The sequence below is a fragment of the Lates calcarifer genome, linkage group LG3, assembly GCF_001640805.2.
Source record: "Lates calcarifer isolate ASB-BC8 linkage group LG3, TLL_Latcal_v3, whole genome shotgun sequence".
NCBI lineage: Eukaryota > Metazoa > Chordata > Actinopteri > Centropomidae > Lates > Lates calcarifer.
In genome coordinates, this window is record NC_066835.1 from 8,364,000 (window position 1) to 8,373,642 (window position 9,643).

At 40.2% G+C, this 9,643-nt stretch overlaps 1 protein-coding gene across 2 annotated transcripts; it reads right to left on the reverse strand.

Annotated features, from left to right (window-relative positions):
• Positions 1 to 928: 928 nt before the first annotated feature.
• Positions 929 to 6,538, reverse strand: nfe2l3 (nfe2 like bZIP transcription factor 3). Of its 2 annotated transcripts, none has more exons than XM_018666945.2 (5): positions 5,631 to 6,538; positions 3,676 to 3,756; positions 3,047 to 3,160; positions 2,392 to 2,851; positions 929 to 2,267 (listed from the first exon to the last, which is right to left on the reverse strand). In XM_018666945.2, the coding sequence occupies exons 1-5, from the start codon at positions 6,144 to 6,146 to the stop codon at positions 1,498 to 1,500; spliced, it is 1,941 nt and encodes a 646-aa protein (XP_018522461.1). In that variant the 5' UTR covers positions 6,147 to 6,538; the 3' UTR covers positions 929 to 1,497. The 2 variants fall into 2 exon arrangements, with proteins under 2 accessions (XP_018522461.1, XP_050921854.1); XM_051065897.1 differs by having other exon boundaries at positions 3,676 to 3,752; positions 5,627 to 6,538.
• Positions 6,539 to 9,643: the final 3,105 nt, after the last annotated feature.

Below are 9,643 nucleotides of genomic sequence, written 5' to 3' on the forward strand. Positions count from 1 at the left end.
GAAGTGGCACAAGAAAGACACATTATTTTATCTTTATTTTTTCCTTTTTAATCAGAAAAAACAACGCCTGCAAGAGCATTTGAAATTCCCTAAGCATTTATACAAACGGCAAAGTAAACACTTGGTCAAACCAGGAAATTAAATACAAATATGTGAGGGACTAGGGGGGCGGGTGGGGGATACTTCATGAGTCATACCCTTAACTACCTAATGCACTTTTCTCCATTTAACTCACTCACTCTACTGACTGTATAAAGCAGTGTGCCCCTGAATAACATGGCAACCTCTACTAAATACTTGATAATCTCAAATATATATAAAAAAGCAACATTCAAATAACATACAGTCCTATTAAATAGTTGGTGATTGTATTTTTATTTTTATTTTTTTCAGAAATGGGATGGTTTAGGTCCATCTAGGGCCATTTTAATAAGAATTTGTAGTTTATGAGTGCACTTAAGTTCCCCTTAAAAGGGTATTTTTTTAATTTAGCCCAAATTTCTAACATAAACTAAGGCGTGAGGTAGAATATAATCTTGCCAAAACTTTTAAGTACTCAAACTGAAAAGGGTTAAGCAGTATTGTGCTTGAAACAAATTATTCAATATTAGTTTAGAACATGACATGGTTGCCTCTTAAAAATATTTTTATGATAATGTGTATCTGTGGCTCATGTACACACACACAGTAACCAAAACATTTATCAAATGCAAATTAAGGCCTTGTCAGTTTAATCATTGGTATACTATATGTCATCAAGACATAAAGAACAAAATCCTTTTTTTTTTACGTTTCAGTTCAAGTTTCTGCTGAACAGTACATGCCCTCAATTATCTGAAACAAATTTGTTAACTTTAGGTAATGTGTTTTTTTTAGCACTTTGAGATAAAGTTTCCATTTTGAAAAAAAGATACTGCTCTTGACAGTCTCATGATGCATAAGCATTTCAGGAACTTCAAACTTTAATAAATACAATCTTTAACCTCCACCTCAAACTGAATGGGTATACATTGAGAGGCAGATTACATGGAAACAAACCAACAAACAAACAAACAAACAGACCCCTCCTCCTAGATTTCTATCCAGTAACTGTCAAAATGCTGGCCATGTTGAATTTTAGACATATGTGGGTGTCTATGCTTATCTGTGGGAACAAGAAGACTCAAGGACTTTAATGTTAACAGGCACAAAGAGACTGATAGCATCGCCAGCAGCTTGGCTGTTCCCTTAAACCGTCCCTGGTGCATCGTCCATCTTAAATGAGCAAAGAATGTCCAGTGTGTAAGCTACATTTTTCCCGTGAGAAATTTTATTTACAGAGATTTTTTTTTTTTAATGTTCTGAGTTTCTTTTCTGTTTGCAGCTTTTGCCGATTTAGGCTCCCAAAAGCGGTGAATCCACACACACCTTAACAAAAGGAGATCCCAAAACCAGAGTCAGGCAAGTTCAGAAATATCCAAAAACCTAAAAGCTCAAGTCTCAGCTGACAATACTGCATCACTGCTTTTTTTCCTTCTTCCTCTTGTCTGTTTTGTTGCCAGTCGATGTGGAGACAGCAGGCCGTCTTACAGGCTGAACCACTACTCTCCCGTTTGCCCCGCACTGCAGGGTGAATCTTTCTGGGTTCAGGGGCTGTCCTGAATCATCCCTTAGACGGGCCAGGACGTCTCTGGTCAGCTGCTTAATCTGCTGGCCCACAGCACCCATTGTCTTGGCTGTGAGCTGTTTCTCCCTCAGTAGCCTGTCTCTCTGAGCCTGCAGCCTTTCCACCTCCTCCTGGAGCCCTGTGATGGCATCTAGTTTGCGCTTGCGGCAGTTTTGGGCTGCCAATTTATTCTTCCCCCGCCTGCGGATGTCCCGCAGGAGTGTCACCTGTTCAGGGGAGAATCCGTGACCATCAAGAACCTCCAGGAACTCCTCCACGGGCATGTTGACAATCTGCAAGACAGAGAATGGGATGCACATGGCGCGGGCACGCAGCTCATCACGACTCATGTCCCTGTCTTCCAACCTTGGACTATCGTCATCGCTCAGAGGCTCTTCTTTGATGCCTTTGTGGGGAAGCGTTACTGGTGGCTGGTTGAAGAAAGCAGGTGATGAGTAGCTGTGGTCATGCCACACACTTTCACTCAGATCGACAGGTGACCACGTAGTGGTGTAGTCCACGATGCCTTTTGAGGGGACTGAATCCACATCACTGCTGTAGCCTGTTGCTCCACATTCATCCTCACAGTATGAACTGGACGACGATGACATCTCGGATGAGCCTGGACGAGGGAGGAGTTAAGGATTGTGTTAATGTGTATTAACAAGCTATTTTATTGGCTCTACAAGGAAGGGGTGAAAAATATACAGTATTATATACAAGTATTTCTAAAGATTTGAACCAACCTGGGGAAGCTGGACCTCCTGAGCTGCTCTCCAGGGAGAGACCAGAGTCTGAGTCCAAGTCTTCAAGGACCTGTGGGTCTATGCTCTCCAGACAGCCCATCAGGTGGGTGTCAATAGAGTCTAGGCCTTCCAAGCCCAGCTGATTGATCTGGTCAAACACTGCCTCATCGAGACAGCCACCCAGTGCACTATGTGATGACTCATTCGCAGTTAAATTACATACTGAAGCAAACGGGAGAGCAGCCAGGCCTAGGGCCATCCCTGGTGACGCGTCTGAGTGCGAGGAGCCTGTTGATTCCAGTCGGAAGAAGGTCCTTTGTTGTTGAGTGACTGGTCTGGCCTCACCTCTTTCCGGTGCCACACCAAAGGCTCCAGCACTGTTTAGCATTGCGTCATGCAAACTGACATCCTGACTGATGGCCCTGGTGATGTCTGTGTCCGTAACGAGTGAGTCCAAGTCCTACACATGAGACATACATTTTGGTTAAACTTTGAAAATCCTCTCACATGACATGTAGATCACCATGGGACACAAAAACTCTCCATTGTAACATACTGGCGGTTCAAGACGTATGCATCTGATTTACTGTTCACAAACAGACATCAAGCCTCAGGCATTTCAAGCATCAGTAATGAACATGAGCAGACAACTTACATCAAGGTCAGTGACAGACAGAGAGAGTAAATTGCTCCAGTGCTGGTCAATGTCAATGGTAGGAGGATGGTGGTGTGCTGGATCAGGCAGTGCAGTGATACCTTCGAGCAGACTCTGAAAACATGAAAACACTCATGAAAACATGCACAGAACACAGTATTTACATATATGTCCTGTTGCCAAAGTTATACCCCAGTGTGAATTATCAGAACTTGAAAAAATAACATAACATATAATGCAGGAGGAAAACTGAAATTGCAATAATTTTTATTCCTAAATCCTTTTATTAAGATATCTTTTTGGATTATTAGGTAAAGGATCTGCAACATAAAGTCTTTCCCTGTGAGAGACAGTAATTATTATGTTTCAACATCCCTGATCTTACACAGTGTTATACCAAAATTGCACTGGGATCAGAATGGTGCAATTAAGTGATGAACTCATGTGTGAATGTGAACCTTCTTGTAAAAACAGGTACAACACAATTTTTCAGCATTGCATGTGACACACACTGTAGTGTGTATTCTTGGAACTGAACGAGTATAGTTACTTTTCAAAATGTTATTTAAACACAGATGCAAATGTGCGACTGTGACCGATGAGGGAAACTGTGACAAACATCAACATACCTCTTCTTCCAGTGTGGAACTGTGAGCCAGCTGAGTGAGTGGAGCAGGTTCTTCCTCCTCTTTAACTTTAGCGTCATCTTCCTGGTAGGGCAAAGAAAGGGGAGACCGATTCAGAATAGAAGAAAAGGAAAGAGAAACAGTCAGTTTGTTTGCTGACACAGGAAGATCCTAAAGGCTATTCAATTTCTGGTTCAGTGACCCCTGTCCAGCTACTGCAGATAACTGGTGTTCTGCTGTGACAGAGAAAAGGTTTGTTTTAATAAGCAGTTGTTTTAACTCCAGAAGTAACTGAACCCCAATGAATGGACTCAGGTCAACAATTAGCATTAGCTGTTCTTATATTCCTGCTTTTCACATATTAGAATTGTGTGAGCTGGTAATTTATATATAGGTGGAGTTCATTTTAATATATGAAGCATTAAGCTAATAATCCTCAGAGATGACCTAACCCTGTTATAGATGTTGTAAGACCCTTCTGAGACATCAAGTACAGCATTTAATGTAGGTCACCAGCCGTCTGTACAGACACAATGTTCTTCATGTCTCCTCACACAGGCAGCAAGTTATTTTCCACCCCTTTTTACTATTTAGCAAGTGTCATTCTCCTATTTCAAAAGAAAAATGATTGCTGAATCATTTTTTACGTTAATGCTAGAGGCAAAATTACACTACACCGGCACAGTTCTGCCCAAACCCTGTCTGAGCTTGTCAACTCCTACTGGAAAAAGCTATTCCAGCTTCAGTTGCCCCAGTGAATGTAGATAGTTATTGATTTTTAATTTTTTTTATCTGTCAAATGTCTCGACTGTAGCCTTCGCCTTTGATTGTATTTCCACAAACCGCAACATCTTGTCCGACAAGCTGTTAAGTTGTTATTTATTTTACAAAAGACAACTGAAAGAAAAAAAAGGTGTGTCAACATTGCATTATCCCTGTGAACAAGAACCCCAGGAGGAGGCAATGTTCAAGTATGGACCCCTGCTTTTGTGTTAGTAAATAGGATGTTTGGGTCTAGGCCTCACTTCTCCACCTCTCAAGGCTCACAGCTGGCAGCTGAGCCTGAAGAAAGGGGATATAGTTACACAATTGACCACATCAACTGCCCTCAGGACATGACATCCACCAAGCAGCTGTTTATACCCTGAGCTAGAAAAACTGGATTACTAGGAGAATAGAGCATGAAGGTCTGGGTGTAATTACAGTCTTAATGGCAGTCACAGATTACAGATGTTAGTTACACTGCTTATAAAACAATACATATTTTCAACTCGTGGTTCCTAAAAAAAAAAAAAAAAACAAAAAAAAAACAAATGAGTGAACCTCAATGATTACAGCAGCATGATCACCCATTACACAGGTCTTAATAGGCTCTTATTTGTGAAATCAGTCCTACTGTCCTATCTAACTATTCAGAGAGGGTGAAATGGGACAAGCTCCATGGTGGAGGGTGACAGGTGCAGCAGACAGTTAACTGAAGACCTGTGATGCAGTAGATCAAACTAGACTGTCCCAGTAACTCGTTATATGAAAGCACTGGTCATTTAAATAAAACAGTGAGGTGTTGCTCAAACTGAGTTAGCAATGTTGCCATGATGAATGTAAGTCCCCTGATCTAGGTAGGTCAACACTGCCATAGCAGAGTCAGACAAATGTGAAAGTGAATGCAGAATTTAAGTTTTGTCAACTGGTTATCACGTTGTTCCCTAGTGCACCAGGAAATGTTACAGCATAATAAGTTACTAGTAGGATGGACATCCATCATTATGTAACGTGGGTTAATGATGCTAGTTAGCTAGTGATAGCATTAGCTGTTCAATTAACCATTGAGGAAGTTTTAACTCTAGTTCCCCGACTCCTTTAGTCAGTACTTTACTGTAGTAGGCCAGCCAGTCACTTAACAAAACCTACCCTAACTTTATGTTACATTACACACAGACAAAGACACACAAACTTGCCTCTTTAAGAAACCCGCAGGCTCCAGCGCCACAAGGCCCATGTCCGAGTTCAGGGGTTGTTTGGCACACCTCTTGGCCATTGTCAGGCAGGTGCTCGTTGTCATCCCTGGCTCCGTCTCCGGGGGTTTCTAACCCTGAGCTTGTGTCAGTGTTGTTGCTCGTTGAAGGCCCACCGTCAGCCTTGTTTGTGGCAGACACTTGGTGCACCAGCCATGCGTTCAACTGTGTGGGGAACCGCGGGGATCCAAGGTTCCTCACCTCGTCTAGTAGCCGGCGACTTGCAAAGAAATGGTCCAACTCGGGACATTTTGGGTGCACACTGTATCCGTCAAGAGTGTCTCTCAGATTATGGAAGGGTGTCTGGGTGTAGGCTGAGCTAGGACCCAAGTTAATCTCTATCAGAGGCGTATAGTAGCCGCTTAAGTAGCTGTCGATATCCACACGAACTCCAATCAAACTGAGTAAGATTGTTAACTGAATCAGGCCTTCTGTGAAATATTTTTTCGCGATTTGCATTTTCTAAATGCTTTCAGAACTGCATATAATTGCGAAATCCTGACCCAACAGTTCCTCTTTCCCCACTGGACAAAGGGAAAAGCTTAACAAAAGAGCACGCCTTCCCCTGTCAGACAAAGAGGTCCGCCTGTACCGGCGAAATGGTTAGATAGCTATGCTAGCTGTTAGCAGTTAGCTATCGGCTTTAATTACCAGTTAAAGGAACCTCCTTGGTGCAAACATAGCGAACACGTTGCTCTTCAGTCCCTTACAGTGGAGAAGTTGTTCATCGGCGATACTTCGCTATCAAAGTCTTCCTGACGTTACAACTTAAACAGAAAATGAAACATCTGAAAAGCCAAATGCTGTCACCCTAGTGTGCTGCTACTGGGGAAACTTCGTTTGGGATTTGCATAACTCATGCAGATTGGACCAAAGCGTTCACCACAACAGAATGTGATTGGATGACAAGATTGTCCGTTATAATTTTGACCAATGAGAGCAGGAGGCAGTTGTTGACTGTCGCCGGTCCACACCCCATTTATAACAACACACATTATTTCCATGAATAATATCAGAGATGAACCCGATATCGCTTCTGAAATACTAATGAAATATTGTTCTAAATAAAAGTCATTTCTCACATTCAGTGTTTCCCAAAGACATTTCCAAGGAACATGGTTAGGCTGCAATTCCGGGATTGTGCTACTGACCTGTATTTGTCCCATGTTTGGCCTACTGGCAAGTGACTGAATTGCAGTTTGAACTTGTTCAACTATATAACCAACTCCCTAACAAAGGGGAATACCAATGGTGAAATCCTGGCATCTACAAAACACTGGATCTAAAACAAACAAGTGAATGTTTTATTCATAAACACTGGTAAAGAGCATTAAGCCAACATCCACTCAAACAGAGTATTGTTTGCTACATAGCTTGATACTGTTCAGATTAAGTTATCTATTAAAACATGACAGTTTAAAAAAAATACAATGAACTGTTATAGATTAAACTACCCAGCAAAATAAAAATTACAAAATCCACTTCTATCCAATTTCAACATCAAAATGTCAACTTCAGTAGCCTAATAATAGCACAATTATACATTATATGATGATATAACAGTCTAAATGAGGCTATTCTGCATTATTTTTATTTTTAAGTAAAATATTGAATGCAGGTTTTTTACTTACAATGACATACATCTTCATTGTGGTATTGCAACTTTTGCTTAAGTAAAGGATCTAATATTTTAAATACATCTTTCATGATGTTGGGAAGGGGAATTTTATCTTTCAGAAGTTCAGTCTTAAAAAGAAAATGTGTAATCTCTGTTCTGTGGATCTAAGATAGGACACATGATGAGAATGAACACACTATTATCACAAAAATACGTGTTATCACACAGGAAGTGACGTGTTAGCCCCTCTCAGATCAATCTGTTCCATTCAGACTTATGTCATTGGTAATGTCATGAGGTCAGCTTATTTTTGGCCTTGAGGCAACCACTGGAATAGTTCAAGTTTTGTTTTGCCAGTGTTTTTTTTTCCAAGATCTGGATAATTTAATCTGGATCATAATGTTTAATCAGAGCAGGTGGCCTGTTGGTTTATATTTACTGCTATATTCATTGCTCATGTTGCTCTTGCACAGGCATGTTTTCCCTCATCCCCAAACCAGTGAAACAAGATGAGGTTGCCCCCTATAGCTTTTTGCTGTTGTCCCCTCCAGCTGAAGAATATAGGTGCTGTATGGGTACTGTATGTACAAGTTCTGCACAGTTAACTTCTACTGCAAAAGAGACACATACTGAACAAGATGAAACAAGAATGGGAAAAATGCTACGTGGTATATATTTATCTGTACCAAATTTGTCTTTTTAAAACTTCATTATTATGTAAAGCATGTGCACAAAACAAATGATAATTACACACAATAACTGCATAGGAAGAGCTCAGTCTGTCCTCCTCCAAGATCTAAAGCATAAACTAGTATGCCTGTGTCAAGGTAACATAAAAAGGGGTGCTTTTGTTATACTCATGCCTTGATACACACAGACATCCAGGGTCTCTGTCTGGCCAGAATGACACTTGTTTCCTGATATCTAGTTTTCCAAGGCCTGTGCAGGCTTATGTGTGTACAGCCTTGAGTTAAATCAAAAAAACAGAAGGCAGACAATATTAAACACAGACAGTGGTTTCACCATTGAATACCTTTATTGAAGAAGAAAACAGTAAAATACATGCAGTACATAGGCTACTGTATATCGAAGTGGTGGAAGAAGCATTCCACAATGTAAAAATACTTTGATACAAGTAAAAGTTTTGCATTCAAAAATGCATTCAAGTGAAAGTGCTGAAATAATACCAGTAAAATATACCTAAATATCACAGGTAAACATATTCATTATGCAGCATGAAAACTTGTGCTTATGTTTATTATTGTTTTATTTTGTTAGCGATGTCTTAATGTGTAAGCAGCATTTACACATTGAAGCTTAGCCAAGGTAGAGCTATTTTTATGTTGGGTAGTTTAATCCATAACACATCAGCAGTAAATCACGGTGCAAATCATAACAGCACCTGTCAGATAATTCGAAATATAGAAGAGCATGAAGGATAGCATGAAAGAGTAAGACATGTATCTACCTCTCACTACTGCGTGTATTAAGTATATGGTTTGGGCTATGATCAACTAAATCAAAATTTACATTTCCATGTTTTTATGTTGATATATGATGTAATAATTTAGTCAATCATTTATATAACGTTTGTTTTTGTGAGTAGCCTAAAGGGGCGAGATAGGCTGTAATTTCTTTGTGCAATCTTGTGTGGCATAATGATAAGTAAATTTAATCTAAAATCTTGAATAAAGTTGGTTCAAGCTGTCAGAGGAAACAGGACTGGTTACTTGCTTCAAGTCGGTCTGGGAGGTGGACTTTGCTGAGGGCCGATACACAGGACTGGGTCAGTAATCTGGCTCCATTGCGACTCCTGGTGGCGAATAGTGGTAACATTAATAGATAACTATTTAAAGGTAGTTTCCCCACAACTGACATTGAATCAGCGTGTGCTAAAACGTGACTCACATTTTGAAAACCATCTTTGGCTTTGTAGACTTATTTACTATTACTACTTACTATGTCTTTCTGTTGGTTATTTCTTTTGTCGCATTAACGTGTTATTTGTCAGTTGTCAAAAACACAAAACAACAACAACAAAAACGATACACCAGCTAAGATAAAAAATAAAAAAATCGTAGGTTGCATTATACCTATGAAATATACAGTTCATGTAATTTTCTTATTTCTTTAGTTGACGTGTCATTAATATGTGGGGCGCGTATATGTCTATAAAAGAAAAGAAATCCATCAAAGCACTGCATTACTTTACCCTATAAATGGAAAGTGAAAATGGCTGTTGAAGTCCAAATGGATAAAAACCCTTCCGCTCGCTCTCTGCATTATACTGACCTATTTACTTCGGAGTGTGTATGCTGTAATGGGGCTCTTCTGTGCA